At 39.7% G+C, this 26,406-nt stretch overlaps 1 protein-coding gene across 1 annotated transcript in view; it reads left to right on the plus strand.

Moving 5' to 3' along the window:
* LOC126336262 (dynein axonemal heavy chain 3) overlaps positions 1–26,406 on the plus strand; it is a 1,127,841-nt gene that overhangs the window by 670,613 nt on the left and 430,822 nt on the right. The window contains exons 39-40 of the mRNA XM_049999758.1: positions 6,082–6,259; positions 13,766–14,002. Of these exons, the coding sequence (XP_049855715.1) occupies positions 6,082–6,259; positions 13,766–14,002 (415 nt within the window). The remainder of the gene's footprint in view (positions 1–6,081; positions 6,260–13,765; positions 14,003–26,406) is intronic.

Here is a 26,406-nt window from a genome sequence, read left to right on the forward strand (position 1 = left end):
TAGTAATGAAATAAGCAGTAGTCAGGAATCTGATGCAACTGTGCTGTTTACTGCTTCAAGTGGGTCAATAGTGTGGAGTAACACTTGTGTATGGCAACAGTTATATGATGAAAGATTTACTATTGTTTCAGGAAACAGTGATTTAGGTCATATAATATTAGTTTATTGTATCAGTGTTTAATTAAAATAACATTAAAGTGTAATTTTGTTCATACATTGTTTAACTTGGTAACATACGAACACGTGTGTACAAAGTGCACTATGCGCTCGCTCTTGTCACAAAATATAGCACACCTGCTCAAGAGTTAAGAGTCAAGTTAGGACTTTTACATTATATTACCCAAAATCAATTCAGAAGGCAAAATTTTGAAAAACAGTTTGACATTGTGCTACACATTTATTGCAGTTTCTTACTCAATTTCGTATTGGAGGGCAGTGTGGAGGGTAAAAATCGTAGAGGGAGACCAAGAGATGACTACACTAAGCAGATTCAGAAGGATGTAGGTTGCAGTAGGTACTGGGAGATGAAGAAGCTTGCACAGGATAGAGTAGCATGGAGAGCTGCATCAAACCAGTCTCAGGACTGAAGACCACAACAACAAACAATTCATTAATTAATCTTTTCAGCAATGTATTAATAATTTCACTCTTACAATCACACAGTGCTCTCTTCTGGTGTGTGTGTGTGTGTGTGTGTGTGTGTGTGTGTGTGTGTGTGTGTGTGTGTGTGTGTGTTTGAGAAGGCAGAATGTGCTTAGTGGATAGAACAGAATGTATTGGACAGAAAGTCTGGCTCTCAGCCCTCTTGTCAGTTGCACAGTTCTCCCTCGGCCAGCCGGGGTGGCCAAGCGGTTCCGGGCGCTTCAGTCTGGAAACGCGCGACCGCTACGGTCACAGATTCGAATCCTGCCTCAGGCATGGATGTCCTTAGGTTAGTAGGGGACTGATGACCTGAGCTGTTAAGTCCCATAGTGTTCAGAGCCATTTGAACCAAGTTCTCCCTCACCCATCATTTCTTCCATTTCTGCCATTGATTAATGTAAGATATCCATTTAACATTTAACCAACCAAGGAATGCGAAGGCATGCATAACACCACAGATACTTCACTAACCTCTGAGCCAACTGTGTTTTCAAAGTCTCTCATTCACAACTTCACTCATACTCAAACACACACCCTAATGTTTCCCAAGGGTTTAACCCTGTCTCATAAGTTGCAACTTGTGCTGGAGAAGCAATTCAGTTTAACTTACAGCCACTTTTATTGTTCAACTTCTGCTATGTCTTTTTCATATCATCCTCAAGATGTTTAATTAATAATAAGAGTTAAAATCTATTACATGAAAAATTATTTTATGTGGAATTAATTGTTAGTGGTCTGCATATTACAGCAGACAGAACTCAACTGAATATCTAGCGCATAGTTAATACTCATTGTAAGATGATGATGAAGTAGTTTTTTCAGCATTTTGGCATCTCTTCAGTGACTGGTACTTTATGTTCAGGGTTTGTGGGTCTTCTAAAGGCTAATCTGCATGGACACAGCTGCCGGTTTGGTGACGTTTCACCACACCTGTGACACCTTCTTATAATAAACAAATATTTATTGAATATTTACATTACACTTGAAAATGCAGGATGGAATAACAATGACAGTGTGAATTTGGATAGTTTTTGAAATCACTGTGTGCAGGTGGTACTACACAGCTGACAGGCACATTTAAAAGCAGACTGTTGGCTGTTAATATTATAATAATAATGTGCCTATCTATGACTCAGCGGCTTTGCTATATGGTGATTGCAACTATCCTCTTCATAATATTGTTATATTCCATTCTGGATTTTCCTTGGTTTGACTTTTTTGAAGAGATGAATCAGACAGCTGATGGAGTCCTATAGCCTCAGCTACCAGAGACTGTCATCATGTGTGTGTGAGCTGAGTGTGTGCGTGTATGTGTTGTCTATTCTTGACGAAGGTCTTATTGGCTAAAAGCTGACTTTCCAATAGCCTTTTTGTTGTGCCTATTTGCGAGTCAGCATCTATGTTATATGCTGAGTAGCACCCATCCTCTTCAATATTGTTACATTCCATCCTGAATGTTCGATATTTGTTTCTACTGTTGTTATTAGTCAGCTTTAGGACAAAGTCCTTCCTGGGATAAAGAAACCTCCATCCATACATTACATGGATGCTCTCATCTCTGGGCAGTGTGACCCCAGTATAGTGTGTAGGAAGCTTGACTGGGACAGGCAATGAGGGTGTAGAAGGGGTGTGTGATGGGCAGGGCAAGGTATAGCAGGGAAAGTGTGAGGGAATGTGATGGGCTGGGAGGCAGTGGGAGTAACTGAAATTTCCCTTCCCACCTTGTCCAAAAACACATCTCCTGTACGTTGTCTCCCCAGTCAGATACCGTCCTTCACATACCCACAGTCAGTGGGTACCCCTTTGTGACTCAGTGCCACCCATGACTGGAGCATCTCAATCTCATTCTGTGCCAGATTTTGACTACCTCTCATACCCTCAAATGTGAAATATCTACATCTACATAAATAATCCGCAAATCAGTGCCTGGCAGAGGGGTCATTGAACCATCTTCACAATTCTCAATTATTCCAATCTCTGACAGTGCACTGGGGGAAAAATAGAAAACAAAAAGAGCTTTGATTTCCCTTATTTTATTTTGATGATTGTTTCTCCCTTTGTAGGTAAGCATCAACAAAATGTTTGTACATTTGGGAGAGAAAGTTGCTGAATGAAATCTTGTGAGAAGATTCTGCCACAATGAAAAATCCCTTTTTTAAATGATGTCCATCCCAAATTATCACGTCAGTGACACTTTCTTTCCCATTTCTCAATAATACAAAGTGTGCTGCTCTTCTTCAAACTTTCTCATTGTACCCTGTTAATCATATCTGTTAAGGATCCCACACTGTGCAGCAGTGCTCCAAAAGAGGATGGATAAGGAAAGTGCAGGCAGGCTCTTTAGTAGAACTGTTGCATCGTCTAAGTGTCCTGCCAATAAAATGCAGTCTTTGGTTACCCTTCCCCTCATCATTCTCTATGTGTTCCTTCCAATTTAAGTTGTTCTTAATTGCATTTCCTAAGTATTTAGTTGAATTTACAGCCCTAAGATTTGACTGATTTATCGTGTAACCGAAGTTTAACGGATTCTTTTGGCACTCATGTGGATGAACCACACTTTTCATTATTTAGGGTCAATTGTCAATTTTCACCCCATGCAGATATCTTTTCTAAATCATTTTGCAATTTGTTTTGAGCTTCTGATGACTTTACTGGGTGTTAAACGATATCATGATCTGCAAACAACCCGAGACAGCTGCTCAGGTTGTCTCCCAAATCATTTATATGGATAAGAAAAAGCAAAGAGCCTATAATGCTACCTTGGGGAATGCCAAAAATCACTTCTGTTTTACTCAATGACTTTCACTCAGTTACTACAATGTGAGCTCTCTGACAGCAGATCAGAAGCCAATCATGTAACTGAGAATATATACCGTAAGCACGCAGTTTGACTACAAGCCACTTGTGAGGTACAGTGTCAAAATCCTTTTGGAAATCTATAAATATTAATGATATGGGCCTGTAATTTAGTACCTTTCTTGTATATTGGTGTAAACTGTGCAACTTTCCAGTCTTTGGCAAAGATCTTTCACCAAATGATTGGTTGTATATGATTGTAAAGTATGGAGCTATTGCATTGGTATACTCTGAACCTTTTATTAAGTGACTTAAGTCACTTCACTTCTCCAAGGATATCTACTTCTAAGTTACTCATGTTGGCAGCTGTTCTTGACTCGAATTCTGGAATATTCTCTGCACTATCGTTCACAGCCCTCCTGCAGTGGTTTTCTGCCACTCACCTGATGTACACCATATCCTCATCCATCCTCATCCTGCCTCTGTGCCTTCACTCATGGCTCATATTGTTGTAAAGGACTTAGATACAAACCTGTCCTAAACATCTTCCCATTTGACAGATTTAACCATACAATTTATTCCACGCAGTAAATTTAGAGTTGAGATTACTATTTCTTTGTCTAGCATACATGTACTATTGATAATGATGATGATGATGATGATGGTGATGTTTGGTTTGTGGGGTACTCAACTGCATGGTTATCAGTGCCTGTACAAATTCCAGACCTAAGCGAGAACACGTCCACGAGACCATGAGCTGCAGACACATGTACTATTGTTCAGTTCTAAGAAATAATAGATACATGCCAACCACATTGTGGGATGTACTGTTACCTTCATCCTACTGTATTTTTTTTTTATACTTAATTTTCTGTGTGGAAATTATACACAAGTATTGGATGGTGAATGGAGAGAACATGCTTTGTATAAAATCTAGTCCTGTTTTGAAAATAAAAACATATCACTTTCTGTACAAATCTTGAAGTTCTTCAATTTTAAGTGAGTTCTTTAGAATGGTTAACAATTCATACAATTTACTTTTTTTGTTGAGTTCATAAGTAACACACTTTCTAACTATACCTGTAACCAACCACATTTTAGCAGTTACATTTCCAATTTCACATTGATGTTTGAGATTGCTATATTGCTTTTCCAAACTAAACTTTTACACTGTAACAATTCACGGTAGCCTTAATAATTGTCAAAATGATAATACAGCCTGACAACAGGTGCTACTAACTTACATTGAAGGCAATGAAGTATGCACTGATTTTGTGTGTAATTACTTGCACCCTTCACAAATAAACCAGTTAATCACCCTCTGTTGTCTTACTATTGGACAGAAAATTTTCTAGTTCATATTATATCAACATCTCCAAATTGTTCGTATATTTTTGGTGCAGTTCAACTGGAAATGACCTTTCCACATGTAATGTGTATGGTGACTGCCCTCACCCACTTAAAGGCACATGACTGCTAGAACTTGGACATTGTTCAGTTAATCAACAAGACAGTGTCATTTGTGCTGAAATCGAAAATAAACTCACCTGTTTTATTATGCATAAATATTGTAACCTTCCTTCTGACATTTTTAAAACCCCATTTATTTCGTTTTGCTTGTTACTAAAAGAAGAAAAAAGAAATTAAATAGAAAATATTAAGGAAATGGGTTGGTATATAAATAGAGAGACTGAAGAATGTAGAAGAACAGCCACCTAGGAAAGTAGATGAGTTGTTAATACAGGTGGTAGTTGTTGTAGTGAGGGGGAGAAGACATTGGGATAGCCAGTCCAATAAGCCTTAATCAAAAGTCATCAGATCCCTAACTGATTGTCACTCTGCTCATAAGCTGGGACAATAACATATTATCACATGTTCAACAGTCAGAAGACATTGCCAAGGTCTATGACAATTGATACTAGCTGTTTTTATGCACTATAAGTTAATCAAACAGCTCTTCATCTTTGGGAACATTTGCAGTATGCATGCTGAGACAGTGCTGCAGATCAGAGTAAGACTGTTTTGTTCACCTGCGAGTCTTAATCAGTAACAAAAGTTGGGTTGTCATTGTGAGCTAACAACCTGTTGCCCTCTATGGAGTATCCATGAAAAGGATGCTTTTGAATGGGGTAGTATTACATTGGCCATGTTCTATGTGAGTGTTGTTGTTGATGCTAATATACACACTGATACCATTGGAGCTGATTATATCTCATGACTCTGGCAAATCAATTCACTATGCCAAATATAAGTTGGTGTACTCTACTGAAAAAAATTGTTTTTCCTTCATTGTTGTTTTGTATATTAGCATGACGTTGAGACTAGGAGGAATTAAGATAGATTTTAATTTGAATTAATTCAAATATCTTACCTTCTCTCACTTGTTCATAGTACTTGTAGTGCCAAGTAATATTTTTTTCCCTTCAGAATTTATACATTTATGATAAATTGTGAAAAGTTAACAATGAAATTAGTACAGATTGAGAATGATAGTGCATACACAAGAAGTTACAGAATAAACCGTTATTTGTAACTCGGTAAGACTGTCCTGATGAATTTAAGAAAACTGTTTTTTGTGTAGAATGTGATTTCTGCTTTCATATTTAAGACAACTAATATCTTTAACAATTGTTTTATTTACAGGAAAAAGCTGTTTGGAATTGTCAGGAATTCACTCTACAATAACTTCAGACAGCACATGCACCAAGTCTGTGCATCCCTAATTCCAGAAGGAGAGACTGATCTGACAGATGAACATTTGCGGAATCTCTTTTTTGGTAATTACATGGAACCTGACGCAGACCCAAAAATTTATGATGAGGTATATTTACTTCGTGGATCAGTACAATGTTATTCAAAACTTTTTAATGTGTTTTCTAATATGAAAGAACCAAACACAAATATAAAAATAAAATTTATTTTTTAGTGAACAGCAGGCAACAGATAAACATGAAAACCATGAGATTTTCGATGAAAAGAAAGCACTCATCAAAAAGCAGAAATGTTGAGTTGCTGATAGGTGCACAAAAGAAAGAAAACGTGCTGCTTTTCAGATTCAACCTTTTACGAGATAAAGTGTGCATGCATACACCCCCCCCCCCCCCCCTCTTCTCACACACACACACACACACACACACACACACACACACATGAACCTGTCTGGTGCTGGCTGCACTAACAATGCCACTGCTGTATTTCAGTTGATGGGTTGTTTGTGCTGCAGGCAGTGTCAGACGGAGTTGGTAGTGGGTGGTGGAAGGCAGGCAGAGGGGTTGGGGGTATTCAGCAAATGGCTTAGAGAGAGGCTGTCGCTTTGCTGGCTAGGAATATGAGACAGGTGTAAGGACTAGGTGTGTGATGCACTATTATATGGGCCGGTGAGCAGTGGCACATGCTGCAGATGACATGGGCACATAAACTGGGAGGGAGGTGATGGGTCAGAGGAAGGAGAAACTTTTGGATGGAAGATGTGAACATAGAAGGTTTACAGAGTGATTGAGACCAGGACAATTATGCGAGTAAAGGCTGTGTTGGAAGGATAACTCCTATGTGCATAGTTCATAGCTGGTGGTGGAAAGAAAAATCCAGACCACCCAAGTTGTGAAGTGGCCACTGCTGCATGTTGTACCACCTGGCGGTCAACTTTGTACTTGACAACAGTTTGCTGTTGGCCTTTCATCCTGTCGGACAGCTTGTTGGTAGTTATACTGACATAAAAAGCTGTGTAGTGTTTGCCAGAGAATTAGTGTATGACATGCCTTCTTTCACAGGTGCCCCAGGCCCTGATGGGATAGGGTAAGCAGTTGCACTCAAGCAGTGGAGGCACGCGCATCACTGCTGTAGAAGAACTGTGAAGCTGTACTCGGACTGTGATGTGTCGCTAATCAAATTGTCATCCATCGTTATTACGACACAGCAAAATTGTCGTGTCTTTGCGTCACAGAATGGGCAGAAGCAGGCAGAAGTAGAAAGTAGACGCAGAGAAGAAGCCTTCGACACAACAACCCTGCAGGAATGTGCAACAGAAGCACGAAGAGCATCGTGTAACTGTTCCCCCTCTGTACATTCAGTGCAGCAGATGGTTGTGGACAGAGATATATGATGTCATAACCAGCTGCTGAAGGGAAGAAGTAGTAGCAGAGTCCCTTGGCTAAGACGCCATCATCCAGCTGTAGGCAGCAAGCGTAGCTGACTGACGCACAGTGAAGAGCACTGTGGCCACCCACATTGTTCATCTACCTACTGTGGAGAAGACAACCGTGCCAAATCAGCACGAGAATGAAGGATAATCCACTAAATTACAGGCCCATATCGTTAATGTCAATATGCAGCAGGATTTTAGAACATATATTGTGTTCAAACATTATGAATTACCTGGAAGGAAATGGTCTATTGACATACAGTCAACATAGGTTTAGAAAACATCGTTCCTGTGAAATACAACTAGCTCTTTATTCACATGAAGTGCTGAGAGCTATTGACAAGGGATTTCAGATCGATTCTCTATTCCTGGATTTCCAGAAAGCTTTTGACACTGTACCACATAAGCAGCTCGTAGTGAAATTGCGTGCTCATGGAAAATCGTCTCATTTATGTGACTGGATTTGCGCTTTCCTGTCATAGAGGTCACAGTTCGTGGTAATTGACAGAAAGTCATCGAGTAAAACAGCAGTGATTTCAGGCATTCCCCAAGATAGTGTTATAGACCCTTTGCTGTTCCTTATCTATATAAATGATTTGGGTGACAATCTGAGCAGCTGTCTTCAATTGTTTGCAGATGACGCTGTCGTTTATTGACTAATAAAGTCATCAGAAGATCAAAACAAACTGCGAAACGATTTAGAAAAAATATCTGAATGGTGCAAAAAGTGGCAGTTGACCCGAAATAACTAAAAGTGTGGGGTCATCCAGATGAGTGCTAAAATGAACTCGTTAAACTTCGGTTACACGATAAATCAGTCTAATCTAAAAACCGTAAATTCAACTAAATACCTAGGTATTACAATTATAAACAACTTACATTGGAAAGAACGCATAGGAAATGATGTGGGGAAGGCTAACCAAAGACTGCGTTTTATTGGCGGGACACTTAGAAAATGTGACAGACCTACTAAGGAGACTGCCTACACTACGCTTGTCCGTCCTCTTTTATAACACTGCTGCGCAGTGTGGGATCATTACCAGATAGCACTGCTGGAGTACTTCGAAAAAGTTCAAATAAAGGCAGCATGTTTTGTATTTTTGCGAAATATGCAAGAGAGTGTCACAGAAATGATACAGGACTTGGGCTGGAAATCATTAAAAGAAATGCGTTTTCATTGCGACGGAATCTTCTCACGAAATTTCAATCACCAACTTTTTCCTCCGAATGCAAAAATATTTTGTTGAAACCGATCTACATAGGGTGGAATGATAACCACGATAAAATACGGGAAATCAGAGCTCGTGCGGAAAGATATAGGTGTTCATTCTTTGCGTGTGCTCTACAAGATTGGAATAATAGAGAATTGTGAAGGTGGTTCAATGAAACCTCTGCCAGGCACTTAAATGTGATTTTCAGAGTATCCATGTAGATGTAGATGGCCCTGATCAGAGGGCTGCCTTGGATCTGTCATGAAAAGACAGTCCAAGATGGTCTGTCACGTGCCGGATTCTGGTGTGCAACTACTAAGCTGCACAACCAGGCAAATAAGAGGCCGCTGCTGTACATCATTGTAGTGGGAACTGTGACGGATGGCAGTGACATTTTCGGAATAAGGAAACTCTTAGTCTTTCCTGTGATCACTGAAGCTCTCCCCCTAGGCATGGACTGTAAGCCACAGTGCTTCAGGTGCTATGCTGAAGGGCATGTGGCAAAATACTGCCGCAACTCACCATGGTGCGTAAAGTGCACCGTTGCACATGACACTCATGTCTGTAACAGACGACTAAAAGAGGCGCCAGCTTGTGCTGACTGTGATGGGTCACATGTGGAAAACTGGCAAGGCTGCCTGGCTTTCACCAGTGACAGCTCTGCTGGAGACAAGGTGCAAACCGAGAAGCCATGACAATGGCACTGTAAGTGCCACCGAATGAAAATGCAACTGTAAGGAGAGAAGACAGCTCCCACTGCCCACATGCCACTGATGGGCAACCTGGGCCATCCCCCATGACGGCTCACCACTGGTGCAGCATGACAGGCAGCTCTAACAATCTGAACTGCAGCACACCGTTCTGTAGCACTATCGCAGACTGATCTCTTATGACGAACATATAGCTTGACATGGTATCCTCTTGCATGATACCCACTGCTACCTAAACCCATCCTTGCATGACGTATCGCAGTCAGCAAGTTTCCTCTACTGCTCGTACTACCTGACCTAACTACCACAGAGGTTTTTCTCCCTTGGTGCTTGCCTTGGCACTTTTTTCCCTCTGCCCTTCAAACCACTACCCTTCATTTGACAATCTGTGGCCTGTCTGCAGTTCGATATCGTCTCTTTTGTGGGAAGTAAGAATCAATTCTTTTCATAATATTGTTGTTATTCCATCCTGGACTTTTCCTTGGTTGATTCTGCCTGATGGCATTTCTTCCATCACCCAACCCAGTGCTGTTATCTAATACATTACTTTACTCATTGCTTGTCCATTTCTCTCTGTCCTTTCCATTGTTTTATCCGTCACATTCCAAACCACACATACTTTGACTTATGAGACACACTGTGGTTAGGGTCTCATCCATGCCACACGCCTATGTAACAATTCAAATGGTTGGTGCAGCACCTCTTGTCCCACATTCTTCCTGTCGATATAATTATTCCTAGACCTTGAAATTGATCACACTTCCTTCCTCACTCTTGCATGTTTTTGCATGCTATTTTCTGTATGTTCCTGTACCACACCAGCTTGTTGAACCTTGACCTTACCAACTGTCCCTGTCTACCTCTCTCTCTTCCTTTATTCCAGCATACACATTCTAACCTTAGGTGATTCACTTAGATTATATGTACTGGATCAGGATTCAAACCTGGTATTGCCTTGTTACAAGGCAATTGCGATAACCATTGCACCATCTGGGACACAGCATTGTCACAACTCCATGGACTATCTTGGCACACTTCATGGCCAATTCACACTCCCACAGAGTGACACCTATCCCCAGTCCCGGTCCACTACACTCCTGTTCGCTACTCAGAGATTCCCACAGGAGGTCAGACATATGTGTGCACTTGCTCTCGAAGAAAGGAGATCCATTGCCCAGATAGGCTTATCAATCATGTGAAAGTGTGGTGCCTGTCTAAAAGAACAGACACAACACAGAATGTGCAGCTGTGAAACATTATATGTTATTGTAAGGGAGTGTGAATCGGCCGTGAGGCATGCTGAGATAGTCCATGCAGTTGTGATAATACTGTCCCTGGATGGTGCAGTGTTTACTGCACCTTCCTAATAATCAGGAGATATTGGGTTTGTAACCTGGTTCAGAACACATTTTCACTCATTGCCACTGATTCCTCATAATGTCCCACTGCAACTGACAGCAGTGATCCTCCTTTAATTTACATAATGTTTTGCAACTGCAGATTCTGTGTGGTGTGTGTTCTTTTGGACAGACACTGCACATTCGTATCTATGATTCAGTTGCACCTGCTGTTCCCCCTTCTCTTCAGGCATAACCACCAACCATCCTGTGACCCACGATCATCGCCTTTCAATTTGTTTTTATCTGAGTTTGGCCACAGAGAGAGAGAGAGAGTCATTATCTCATCTGTATGAGTAGCAATCTATCCTTTTTATAATGTTGTTGTTGTTATTCTACCCTGGACTTTCCATTGTTTGGAAATATGGGTAGGGGAACTAAATAGTTCAGATGAAAATTGTAAATGGCCCATCAAAAATATTTTCACAAACTTGAACTTGCCTAGACACATCATGGAGTAATACGACGGCTATGCCGAAAGTTTTTACCAGAATGTGTGAAAAAAAATTTATTTGCAAAAAAACGTTTACAACTTTTCAAAATATTCTCTATTAGCATGTATACGTTTTTCCACTCTCTGAAACCATTTAGAAAATGTGTCAGTCCAAGCTTCTTTTGGGATGTCACTTAGTGCACTCTTGTACACTGCAATGGCCTCTTCATCTGATCTTCATCTGATGAAAACCGCTGCCTCAAATTTTTTCCTTAGCCTTAGGGAACAGAAAGAAGTCACAGAGGGCAAGGTCAGGTGAATAGGGGGGCTGGGGTAACACTCGCACTTTTTCCTTCTCCAGGAAATCCATCATTCTGGCCGCCCTGTGTACATATGCATTGTCGTGATGCAGTAGAAGGTGGCCACTCTTGGACTTGGGATGCTGTGACATCCATGTGGTGATGACTTTTGGAAGACAGTCGTTCACTTACCATTCAGCATTGACTGTACGATGTGTGTCCAAGGTCACAGATGTGAGATGCCCGATCTTTGTGAAAAAAGTTGCCACAATCTTTTTTCCAGAGCTCTGACTTCCTCGAACTTTTGTGGGTGGTTCCTCCCCTGGAAAGCACCACACAGAAGACTGTCTCTTCATTTCACGATCATAATGGTAGACCCATGTTTCATCACCTGTGACGATATTGTAAGTGTCTTGGGACTTCCCTCCATTGAATTTTTCAAGCATGCAATGACACCAGTCCACTCTAGTCTCCTTTTGGCTTTCTGTGAGAGAATGTGGCATCCAAAGGGCACATCTCTTAATAAGGCCCAAGTGACTATGAACGATGGTCTGTGTTGCTGTTGATCCAATATTTAGGGTCTCTTCGATGTCATAAAATGTAAGATGTGGATCTTCTTTGATCATTTTCCTCACAGCATCAATGTTTTCAGGAGTCACAGCTGTTGCCAACCGACCGGAACGAGGTTCATCTTCAATTGACTGCCGACCCCTCGAAAACCAATTTTCAACTGTGGCCCTAGAAGGGGAAGCTTCACCAAAAACATGCAGCAAAGAAGAACGGCATTCTTCGGCACTTAAACCCTTTTTATAGTCGTGAAAAATCATGGCGCGAGAAAGTCGCAGTGCGACAGCTCCATCCTGCACCGTCTCTGACTCAGCACAGCCTGTGCTTTCTTACCGCTCTGTGGGGGGATTACCGCTAGCCAGGGGCTGCGCACGCATGTCCCAAGTTCAAAAAGCATTGCTCTTTCGAATGAAAACAACCCCATTGTCCTCCGCCTTATGGTTTACGGGCTGCTAAAAACTTTCGGCCTAGCCCTCGTAGAAGAATACAAGGTACTAGAAGTGGAACTGTTTGCAAACATTTCAGTCTAAGAAAATTTTACAAAGGTAAAAACAAGAAATCTGTTGTAGATTGTGATCCGTGAGTGAAAGACTCCCTAAATCTTAAAAAGATGATGGGAAATACTCAGATTAGAACAATAATAGAGAATATGGAAAAGAATGAATACTTAGAGGAAATTTGGAGAGGAATATTAGAGAAGAACAGTGGGATAGGAAAGTCGGTAGAAGCAAAGGTAGATAATAGAAATGAGTGAAAGGGCTCAAATAAATGATATACTTTAAGAAAATTATGAGGAAGAAAGTGTCATTGAGTAGAAGGGAAAATGTGCCATATCGAGGTCTATAAGGGTAATCTCACATATTCCTTTGCTCTGCATATGCTGGTCTTTTGCTTATTTTTGTAAGCAAGTTTATAATGTGTTCAGTATATCAACTCAGTTGTGTAATTGGCAACAAATGATCTATTTAGAAAATTACTCAGTTAGAGCCCATAAAACTTGAATTGTTTTGTATCTGAAATTCATCATACATTAATTTCCATGCTGTTCTCTTTTCCTAAACTTGTGACAACATAGATTGCATCAAATGAATATTATTCCAATTTAGGCAAAAATTGTGGTTTTATCTTCATCTCATTCCATTAATATAGACCTATGGTTAGTAGAATAGGCTGCCAGAGTATATTTGTCTAACCAGAATTGTGCAAACATTTGTCTGGTCCTGGGACCTCTATTTAAGACGAATTTATAAAGATGTGAAGCTTTTATGTTCACTCAGTGATTTTTTTTTTTTTTTTTAGTATAAAGCCTTATCTCTCACTAGTGTATCGCGTATCTCACTAGTACATAAGACTGAAAATGTGCAATAAAGTAAATAACTTTCCCTGTGTAGCTTCACCATTTACTTGTGTATTTTGGGTGTGTATGACAACACAACAGCAGGAATTAGAGTAGTAATTAATTGTTTAACCATTGTATTTAAATTGGTGTAATGTGAGTAATTTGTCAATTTTTGTTTGTTTAGCTGTGACTTGTAAAAATTAAAACCTTAGTGTGAGTGTTATTTGTAGGTGAAGGACCTTCAACTTCTTACTAAGAAGATGGTGTACTATCTGGAACAGTACAATATTATGTCACAGACTCCAATGCCATTGGTACTGTTTAAGTTTGCCATTGAGCACATATCAAGAGTGAGTCGAGTCTTGCAGCAGGACAGTGGTCACCTACTCCTTGTTGGTGTCGGAGGTTCCGGAAGACGAAGTGTGGGTCGCCTTGCTGCCAGCATGGCTGATTTTGTATTGTTTCAGGTATTTTTACACTTCCTAGAGGACAGATATTTCATTTTCTATTTGTTGGTCATTCTCAGATTGTAATTTTGCTTTCATGATTTGTATAATGATGTTTGTAAGAAAGAAAGTCCAGTGAAGAATTAACGTAATATTGATAGAAATGCAAATGGTTATAAATATGGAACAACCTTACATTACTGGTCTCCACAACCCCGTCTTAATATTCATGTTAAAAATTCATAATGAGAGACATAGGAACAATATGAGAAGGAAATCTTTGGTTACGTGACAGAAGTAACTACACTTCATTCCAGGGCTGACTATGGCATCCCAAACTTCACACTTGCAGTGTGTTTAGGCTGAGGCTACACCTGTCTCGTATTTCCTCAGTCCATCTCAGAAGTGCCTGATACAGCTCAGTATTTCATTTAGTATTGTAGCACGGCATTTTCCAGTTGGCACAATTACCTTCAGTTCGGCTGAATTGTGGTGTCAGTGCTATTTTCCCTTTGCTACTTGTGTATGGTGGGAAGGACATACAAAGATCTTGTGGCTGTCTGCACAGAAAGTGGCAGTCTAGCTATCTATCATCACAAGCCTTGAAAATTGTTTGGGAAAGACAGAAGATAATCATGAGAATTTTGAGTATGTATTATGCAGCTGCATAATCAACAGGTGCTGGAAATTTGGTATGATTACTGTGGAGATAAAGCCTTTAAAGATTTAGCTGACAGTGAAAGAGCCAATAATTACGATGAAATTAGAATTAATTTAATGCCTTCAGCTACTGACGGGTGTTGATATATATCGACAGGGACAGGTGAAACTGTGTGCCCCGGCTGGGACTTGAACTCGGGATCTCTTGCTTACATGGCAGACGCTGTATCCATCTGAGCCACCAAGGGCGCAGGGGATAGTGCGACTGCAGGGACTATCTCGCGCATGCCTCCCACGAGACACACATTCTCACCTTGTATGTCCACACATTACATTCATAGTGTCCCACCCCGACACACTCATTACTTGTGGAAGATTGTAAGAGCTGTATTCCAGACAGTTTAATGTTCCAGTTGAAAGTGCCCTACTGCATGTACAGATTGACCTGCAAGGTAATCCCCATTGCAAAGACAATATTTTTAATTTTTTATTTTATTTTTTATTCCCCCCCCCCCCCCCCCCCCCCCACTCTCCAGATCATCTAAATTGCCCCCTCAAGTAGAGTTTCTGAATCTCCATAATGAGGTTGCAAAAGTTCTATGATATATCGACCAACATATGTATGTGAAAGAACTAAATAAGTGACAATTACATGGCAGCCTGAGTGCAAAAATCTGTGAAATTGTCCACATCTGTTCATATGCTGATAGTTTGTACCAGATAAAAATTATGGTATATTATGTTTTCATAGCACCAAAAATAAAAAATGAACATCTGTTTTGTTTGTTATCTGTGTTGATGAGAATGTGAAGTATAAAACCAACGCGTATGCAGTGCAACTACATTGCCTATTAAATGCAGTCACACATCACATACACAAACATATCACAGAAATTAAGGCTCAAAATTCAGTAATCACAAGGCCAGTCATTGGAAGTATATTGAATAAACCTTGAACACCATGGGTTCCACATGGACAGTTGTATGTGGTGTGCTTAAGAGTTGGTAAAACATCAGCACTGCTCATTTTCTCTCTGGACAAAAAGACAAAATTTGATAAATCCCTTCTTGACCAACTGACTGGATGACTGACTGACTAATAATGCACAGACTAAACCACTGGAGATGTAGACATATTATACAATAAACACTTTCTATTAAACTGGCTGCAAGAAAGAACACGCTAAGCTTTGCGGCGAAAATGTGTGATTTGGTTTTCCTTTTTGCAATCATTTTTAACAGAAAATAAGAAAGTTGTTTTTATGGCTAACTTTATAATCCTTCTTGTTTGTAGGTTAAAACTGTGCTAAATACTGTCATTATAGCTACTATCCTCACATGTCAAGCAGTTGGAAAAGTCTCTCTTATACACTGTGCCCTAACGATTCCAACTGATTTACCTGTTCATTTTGACTTCTACTCCGTGTCAAATTTCTGTTTGCAGTAACAATAAATAAGGTCAGAGAGGGGAGGGGCTGATACACAGAGAAATGGGGAGGAAATGGATGTAAAGGACAACTTAGGTAGAGAGATGAGGGAGGATGCAATGGGTAGAGTGAGTGTGTGGTGAGAACATTTTTACCTTCCCTACAAGAACTAGCTACTAAATTCTTAAACAATGTGTATCGTACAAGAAATTCTGACATTGGAAGTTCTTGTAGAATGGGAGTTTTCTTTATCAGCTGAGAGATTACAGCAGCACTATCTAAATTACCTTTTATTATGTTTCTCGGAGCAAACAATTTACCTGTAGAAGAATTGACAGTTTTTCCTGTATCACACTCCATGAAGTGGTTCAGTTTTGTAAGGCTTGCTCTACGTACAGACTGGAAGAGTGATTTTAACTGTACTTGCATATGCTCTGGCAGTATATATATATATATATATATATATATATATATATATATATATATATATATATATATATATATATATATATATAAAGATTCTAAGACTTACCAAGCGGGAAAGCGCCGGCAGACAGGCACATGAACAAAACACACAAACACACACACAGAATTACGAGCTTTCGCAACTGGCAGTTGCTTCGTCAGGAAAGAGGGAAGGAGAGGGAAAAATGAAAGGATGTGGGTTTTAAGGGAGAGGGTAAGGAGTCATTCCAATCCCGGGAGCGGAAAGACTTCCCTTAGGGGAAAAAAAAGGACAGGTGTACACTCGCACACACACACACATATCCATCCGCACATACACAGACACAAGCAGACATCTGCTTGTCTGCTTGTGTCTGTGTATGTGCGGATGGATATGTGTGTGTGTGTGTGCGAGTGTACACCTGTCCTTTTTTTCCCCTAAGGGAAGTCTTTCCGCTCCCGGGATTAGAATGACTCCTTACCCTCTCCCTTAAAACCCACATCCTTTCATTTTTCCCTCTCCTTCCCTCTTTCCTGACGAAGCAACTGCCAGTTGCGAAAGCTCGTAATTCTGTGTGTGTGTTTGTGTGTTTTGTTCATGTGCCTGTCTGCCGGCGCTTTCCCGCTTGGTAAGTCTTGGAATCTTTGTTTTAATATATATATATATATATATATATATATATATATATATATATATATATATATATATATATATATAATTTTTAAAAAAATGCATTCTGTAGTAACATAAAGCTCTCTGCAAGGTCACCAAGCTTAGACTGCAGAAGATGAATTAACGGTATCTTGGAGCCCTCTAATGTCAGCAGCAAATTGCAACATTTTGAGCAGTGCTCAACAAGAAAAATAGCTAGGCATTGAAGTTTTTTTGCTTCAGCAGAAGTCAAAGCTTTAAAATAATTGACAGCTACACGCTCATCTTCAACAGTTTCAACAAATCCTAATATATCACAGAGATATTCTCCAAGGTACTCGACACTTTCGAACCCCAAGTTTCACCTGGTGATAACAGGAATAGGGAAGAGTTTAGATTTTGTGGGTACACCTACATATTTCTGAGCTAAGAACTGAATGTATGCATGCTTTCTCTTTCAGGTATTAAGGAAGATCTGTTTTGTCTGCAAAACACAATAGTTCAATTCACAAAGTTCCACAGCCCACACATTGTGAACCAAATTTAATTTATGAGCCCAGCATTGTGTGTGTACTAACCCTTCTGAAACTAAAACCCTAACTGCATTTATACACTTGCCCATATAATGGGCTGATTCTGAAGTTATAGAAACTACATTTCTGTACTGAATTTCAAGTTTCTGTATTACACTCTTAATTGCTTGTGCACATTCTGTAGCATTTGCATTTGCAATAACCTTCACTCCCCCGACATATAATTTATGAACTGCACCATCGCCACAACATTTATCAGAACCACGAACACATACTGCCCTTTCTGTCTGTCGTTTCATCACAAAGAATTGAAACTCTTCCATCTTTCATGGCTCCATTTAATCTTTCCTCATCTTCTTTGATGATTTGAGGTATGTAACCTCTCCGTAGTCTTCCTGCTGAGGGTAAGTCTCCAGCACCTTAAAAATGTCAATATAACTGCTATTAGAGTACTATGTAATGAATTAGATTACCACATTACCCAGTTATAAGACTTTTTTAAGAGGGTGCTTGAGGAAAAATTATTTGTAATATAGGCCTATTCTGACCAACAAAAATTATTGGCTATCGAGATTACCTAATCTTTTTTGTGATTAGCAAACGGTAAATTAATAATTACACAAACCTGGTATGTATTTGTTCATCCATTCTCTCAGCTTCGGATGATCAACTTTTTCCATCGGAATGTTAGCCTCAATGAAACTCGAGTAGTCGAGAAAATGAATTACTCTATATCATTTTTCGCTCATTTTGCTGCTGCAGTGACTTCTGTAAGCGTAGCTTGTCTTTTTATTCCAGTAGTTGTTAGTGTCTTCTCCTTGTTCTTCTTATGGGAAGAATAGTTATTAATGTGTTTCAGGCACATGTCCTTCCTCTGCCACTCAATACGCACATTGCAGTATTTGCACATAAATATCTTCCTACATTCGTCGAAAACATAAAATCCTTCTGACGAAAGTTCCTTTTCTTGGTTGAAAACTGTCACTGCCATATTAATCATCTGTAACATGAAAAACAAAACACAAAATAATACACTCAATGCACTGGCGATCCACAACGATTTCCAACACGCAATACTGAATACACCACCAGAACATTGTAGAATGTCTTTGGAATACTCGATATATTATATATTTCGAAATGGTGTACAATCTATATCCAGATTGTATGACCATAACTGCAATCGAATTTCTTCAGTGAAGTTAAAATGATGAGATTTTGCAAAGTTTCATCAATTATTTCGCGATTTGGCTTAAAAGTAAATAGTTTCGCATTTTCAGTAAAATGTTTTAAATTTTGTGAAAATTTCATGATTTCACGCTTTGCGAAAAACAGGTGTATCTAGACATTACCTGCGATTGCTGCTGTAGTATGAATGCTAACTTTAACAGTTTTGTATCATTACAGTGAAAAGTTCCTGGTGTTACAAAGTGAAAAGCTTCCTCGATGCATCCTGTTTGAAGTCACTTTCACTGAGTTTGCAGAGTTTATAAAAGGCTTGTCAGAATGCACAACGAACAGGGTTCAGTTTGCCACAGAAGCTCCCATGGATTAAAAATGGGATATACTTACAATAATCACATTGGCACATGGCTCAATCCCGATGAAACCCAACATGATACCAATCTACATCTACATCCATACTCCGCAAGCCTGATGGTATGTGGCGGAGGGTACCTTGAGTACCTCTATCGGTTCTCCCTCCTATTCCATTCTTGTATAGTTCATGGAAAGAAAGATTGTCGGTATGCCTCTGTGTGGGCTCTAATCTCTCTGATTTTATTGTCATGGTTTCTTTGAGAAATATACCTAGGAGGAAGCAATATACTGCTTGACTTCTCGGTGAAGGTATGTTCTCAAAACTTCGACAAAAACTCATACCGTGCTGCTGAGCTTCTCTCTTGCAGAGTCTTCCACTGGAGTTTATCTATCATTGCCATATGGTTTTGCAATTACTAAATGATCCTGTAACGAAGCGCGCTGTTCTCCGTTGGAACTTTTCTATCTCGTCTATCAACCCTATCTGGTACAGATCCCACACCGGTGAGCAGTATTCATGCAGTGGGCGAACAAGTGTACTGCAACCTACTTCCTTTGTTTTTGGACTGCATTTCCTTAGGATTCCTCCAATGAATCTCAGTTTGGCATTTGCTATACCAACGATTAATTTTATATGGTTATTCCATTTTAAAACAATCCTAAAGCGTACTCCCAGATAATTTATGAAATTAACTGCTTCCAGTTGCTGGCCTGCTATATTGTAGCTAAATGATAAAGGATCTTTCTTTCTGTGTATTCGCAGCACATTACACTTGTCTGCAATGAGGTTCTTTTGCTATTCCCTGCACCATGCGTCAATTCGTTTCAGATCCTCTTGCATTTCAGTACAATTTTTCATTGTTACAACCTCTCAATATACTACAGCATCATCCCCAAAAAGCCTCATGTTATCCACAAGGTCATTTATATATATTGTGAATATCAACAGTCCTACGGCACTCCCCTGCGGCACATCTGAAATCACTCTTACTTCAGAAGACCTCTCCATTGAGAATGATGTGATGCATTCCAATGAAGCAACCATGACTATGCTGTGAGACATCCTGCTTGGAAAGCTCCATTACATTCTTATGGGCAGAACATTGAGATTCATAAACAAGTAAGTCGGAGAGGTGCAGTGGCAGTAAATAGACAAATAACAGTGAAGAGTGAGGATACGGATGTGCCTGTTTTATCTGCAGTACACCAAGGGAGCTTAGGAGAATTTGCTATAGATACTGGTATCAGTCTTACATCTGTGTGATGTATAATAAACAGCCACAAGTTCCCAGGTACCACCTATTGCTGACACAGGAGATGCATGGAAATGGTATCTATCGTAGAGCTACTTTCTACAAATGGGTGTGGAATGTTTTCATTGTAGACACCTTACAAAGTGTTATGTTCTTTGATGAATGCACAGTCATATATTGTGGTGCAGGTATCATCATAATATGCCAATTTTTGGCTACAGAAAATCTTAGGTGGATTTATAACAATGATTCATCAAATGAAGTGATCTGTTATTACTTCACAGGTATTCTGAGAGGTGAGATGAATCCAGCTTTTTTCATCCACAATTGAGTGCTCTCGTGGAAAATGTCAGTCTTGACATTAGAAGCCATATGAGGATGCACCACAATGGTCACCCAGTCCATCCTGCATGTGATGTGATACAGGAACTGAACAATAGACTTCTTGGAGACAGTTAGGTCGCTGTATCCAATTTAACATCAATAATTTACTTTTTGCTGACTAATCGAAGGAATTGAGTTTATGTCACCGAACTTCGTAACCCAGCTGACATAGAACAACACACCGAAGAAGCTTGTCCTCCTGTGGCACCAGGAAATTTACACCTCATCCATAGATAATTCAGAAGGCATATTGAGTTTTGTATTTAGGGAAAAAAGGCACACGTTGAACACATCACCTAAATAAACATTCCTCCCCCAGAGCACAACCAATTATCAAATGAAGCTATATGTTACAGAACCTTTTCAAGTCTCAAACATCTGTGATGTATATCTGCAGATTTAAATCACAAATGAAAATTTGTATCAAGACCACTATTAGAACCCAGGTCTCCTGCTCACCAGGCAGATGTGCTAACCACAACGCTACCCTGCCACAGTGGGAACTAACCTTGTGACTTACCAGACACCTTCAAAGTCACTTAAACCAAAACATCTTGACATGTTTATGCTTTTTTTTTACTTGTTATTATTGGTACCCATGTAATGTATCGCATTATGTAAAGTGAAATAATATGATATGTGGTGTCATGTTATACATGACACATGCTGTCATGTCATCCAACATGAAATTCATCATTTTGTGCAAGATGACATAAGGTGTCATTAATGTTTAGGATGCAAGTATTCCCACTCTGGGCTACTTCCTATTATAGATGCACCCCCACTCTCTGATACTGCCTACTGGTGGTGCATTCAACTTTCTAGAAGCATGGAAATTTGTGTCTTATTTTTTTCTTACACCCATGTGAACATATAACAGGGGATTGATTTGGGGAGAATTGGTCCCTTCTAGCAAAACTCCCCTCCACCCCCCCCCTCCCAGAAATTAAAAAAAAAGTGCTCCCCCCCCCCCCCCCCCCAACAAGGGACAAATCTGTCCCCAGAATTTCATCCCTGCTCCCAGAAAAACTTATTTAGATATTACATTTATGTTCTTCAACCATATAATAATTCTATATTGTTTGGCTGGTGAATCTTCTACATTTTGGACTGAGGGTCAGGGACTTTAGCCTATAAATTGCAAGATGCAAATGTGTCAGCACCTTGCAGCTAAGAGAGCTCAGTGCACTGGAGAAGTTGGGTTATCTCGTAGAAAACTTAAGTTATCTGAAGATGTTTTGTTTTAAATGTCTTTGAAGCTGCCATATAAGCCAAAAACCTAGTTCCCTTATTTTACATCCTTAACTTTGCCCAGGGGCAATGGCCTTGCCGCTTTTGACAGGTCACACAAAGCAACATGAAGCTCTCCTTGCTTTCATTCAGCTGAGCCTTCTCTGTATCTATATCCCAACACTTCGCACCTTCTTAAAGGCAACTAGAGAGAACTTGTTAGAGACACCCGAGCTCCGGGTGAGAGCAGTTGCTCATACCCAAGGAGGACACAAAGCTGTGGCAGGCACATGAGATGGCGTCACACTCTGAGTGCTTACTAATATACCACATGCCATGCAATTGCAGCCAGTCTCTCACTAGTAACTAAAGCCTTTGTGTGTGCCATTGGATACCACAGTATTCAAACCTTGTCTGATTAACTTTTGGGAATTGGACTTTCCCCTGGGTTGTGGTATATGCATAGATGACTCAGCTACGCCCTGTACTTGTGTTTGTTATAAGTAAACTCATGATTCCCACTGTCAGCCAACACTGGAACTGCCTGTTTCATGCCACTAGTCTCCTCATTACCACCAGCATGAGTAATCACAAACTGTGTTTCTACCTGTGCAGAGTAGGATAGAAAAATTTCCTGTTCAGATACCTATCCCCTGCTTAGTGTCCTTCTTTCAACTGAATTACTGTCTTTTTCTCTTCTGTTATTTGTATTACAGATTGAAAGAATGAAACTGCTACAAAGTTTGTCAATGGTCCAATACTTATCTTCATCTGTATTTGCTATTAACGATACATACAATGGAATAGGCGTCACTTCATGTACTCATGTAAAGACATACGTAGTTACTGATGCACTTAATTACATGCACAATTAAAGAAATTTTATCACACATTTTGAATTTTGATATATATTCACAATTCGTGCATCAAAAAATTCTGTTATTTTGTAAGGTGGATTTGCAGCTAATCAGCTATACAATTTTCTTTAAAATAGTTTCTGGGCTAGGAACTGTGCTGAAGAAGGTAATTTAATTACCATTTTTGGGAAGCTGACTTGGGTAAATGATCTGCTTTTACAAGTCTGTGTCTCAGAATATCCATTTGAATTTGTCCTCTAGTGTTATAGTGGTGGATATCTCTCCTTACTTGAAGTACTTTTACATTCAATTTAATGTATAACAATGTGACATATATGTGCAGGTTTACAGGTGTGAATTAAGTAACTTTCTAAACCGAGATGGACAGTGATCTCTTGGCCCCACCCTACATATTTCTCTTATGATATTTTTTTTTTATATTTCACTTATATATGAGGAGTGCCCCAATACACGGAGTCCATGAGAAATATGAGACTGCAACAGTCCAAAATATGTCAGTTCTAGAAATTCAGAAGTAACTACATCTCTCAGTTTCTACATTAGGTATTTTAACTTTGATATTCTGTTGTATATATGACTGATGTTTCTTCCCTGGTTAACTTGGAGTTAACCTACAACCTTAAGCTTCTTATTTTCTGTGTTGTTAGATAGCCTGAACAGAAGATGACAGGTCTTGTCTGAGAAGCATCTAGTGATTCCAGTGACATTTGTGATGGGTGGTAACCATCGTTGTGTCATCTGAATAACAGATTGTAGAATGGGGAAAATGTGGCAGATAATTTTTCTTATTTTTTAAAATGATGATTAGATGGTTCACAGTGTCAAGGACTGCTGAATTTATATTTTTACATGTATGTAATCAAAGTGATTCTTTGAGAGGGGGTTATTATTATCTTCAAAATAATCAACTAGTTGATTGTATACAAAAGTTCCAAATATTTTGGAAATTATTAGAAATGTTGAGACAATTCACTAATTTTGGGTGAGATTTTTATTTCATTTTTTTAAAATGAATAGGTGTAACTTTGCACAAATTTTAAGCATTTCACATAAAATTCCAAACTGTACACATTTCGTAAAACGAATGCTAAAGGTTGACAGTACAACTGAAAAGTCTCCTTGGTGACCTAGTTTTAGATAGCTGGTAATCGTCCATAGTTGTAGAGTTGGATAATTTTTTTACTATTCTGATAACACCAGTGGATTTGATAGCTTTCCACTGAAAAGACTGTTTCACTGGCAGCGGCTTGTCAAGTAGTTCACTTGCAATAGGCCTGCTAAATTGACTCCATTTCCAATTTGTTTTACTGAGCGCAATGAAGAAATCTTTCAGTTGATGTGGTTCAAGTGACACCCCTTATAATTGGCCAGGGAGTGTGTTGTCCTGTGACAGTCAGGCATAACACTTTGCAAATGGAGCATTGGACCTTCCAGTGCCTTTAAAGCTCTCTTCAAGATCTATAATGGTGGCCAGACTGTATGATACAACAGTAGGTGTCAATCTGATTAACAGCAAAACTTTCAGCAATAATCTCTTGAAGACTCCCATTATATGACTCGAAGCAAATGAATATGATCTACAGCTGTGAAAAATGGACTATAATTAAAAAAAACTCTTGTTTAATGAAGTTTCTGATCATGACAGCCCTGATTAAAATTTTCTTGTTCTGCTTGCCATTTCAAATTCGAGAAAAACAGAAACTATCAACAATATCCACCATAGTCTTTCCCAAGAGCAACCATCTGTCATAATTAGTGACAAAAGAAAAAGCTTGTCTCTATCTGACTAATATGTGGCACATAGAAACACTCAATGGAACGCGATATTTAAACTAACTTTCAAGCTCTTCTTCTTTTCCTAGTAAAAGCACACACATTCACACACACAACCACAGAGACACCCAAATGTTCATACTGGCAACAGTTGCAAGACTGACTATTGATTATTGACAGCAGTTTCCTAGATAGATAGATGTAGGTAGTGGGGAGGGAAGGGTGCACAAAATGAAGAGAGGCAGTATGATGGTGTGAGGCAGGTCTTTTCACTGATGAATTGCTTTGGTTGCACTATAAGACAACTGACAATAAATAGTTAAAGAGAGAGAGAAATGGTGGGGTAAGGAAAGGGAGTAAAGGAGATGAGGGTGGAGTTGAGGGGGAAGACAAGGAGGCTGCTTCTGCTGGTGATGCTGGTCTCTCTCTCTCTCTCTCTCTCTCTCTCTCTCTCTCTCTCTCTCTCTCTCTGTCTGTGTGTGTGTGTGTGTGTGTGTGTGTGTGTGTGTGTGTGTGTGTGTGTGTCACTGTTACCTACTGTTACCTTGTAAATACTTTCTCGTCACCATCCTGGAAACTAATTACTTTCACAGTCCTGCTAACCAGTGCCACTGTCCATGCATTTCGACTACTTCACATCATTATCAAGCGAGTGCTGGAAGAGAGCATCAGAGGGTCTGTATTACTCAGTGGTTTTATGTCAACTCTTCTGTATTGTGTGCGCAATGTTTCTCGTTGTCATCTTCAGTTACACTAATGGGTGCATAGATTTCCCTTATTTCATAGCTCATGATGGATGACAACATGTATGTGTACTGAATAAAATCTCAATTTTCAAGCTGCGTAAATCCAAATAAAATTCTTGAGTTTTTGATGATCACCTCCACCACTGACATCAGGAGTAAATCCACTTACTGACAGGCCTGGCATGGTTTTCCACTTATATAGGCATAATTGTAGCCTCTGTCACCAATCAGAGAGGGCTGAAACGTCACTTGCATGGAAGGTTAGTTTAGCAGCTCCAGCCTGCCATGGGACAGAGTGACATCAGGTGGCACAAGAAACTGGCATCGTGTTTTAAACTGCTGCTCCTGCCTCCTTATAAGCATCACCCTACTAAGTTTATACTTCTGGTCTCTGTTAAAATTTTCACTGTTCATTCTAATCTCAGCCACCTCCTTTGGAATGGAATCCAAGTATGTTAACGTATGAACCAAGAATCTCATGTTTCCAAATTGTATTTTGTGTTCATTTTCCAGCCAATGCTCAGCTATGGCTAACTTGTCAATTTCCGTTTATTTAGTATGCCTCTTGTGCTCAGTACAACACTCTGCAACTGTGGAAATTGTCTGACACATACAGATGCTGATGCATTTGCGAAGGACACTGTACAAACCAGGCACACAGCAAGCTGTACCATCTATTCTCATACATTGGTGGAAGGCCAGAACCTTGGTCTCAGTGCATTACTCTGCAGCAAATGTCCTAACTTGCTGCTCGTGATCCCATAGTATGGCAAGAAATCAGCTGGCTTGGCCTTTTCTATTCATTCACAAGGCATCCTCCTTTGGTGGCACATGAAAGCATTTGCAATGTCTGTCTTGCTATAACCACTTTCTCTGAACATGTGTCTCCAATGCTGCAATTCAGAC

The sequence above is a fragment of the Schistocerca gregaria genome, chromosome 2 (genome assembly GCF_023897955.1).
Source record: "Schistocerca gregaria isolate iqSchGreg1 chromosome 2, iqSchGreg1.2, whole genome shotgun sequence".
Taxonomy (NCBI): Eukaryota; Metazoa; Arthropoda; class Insecta; order Orthoptera; family Acrididae; genus Schistocerca; species Schistocerca gregaria.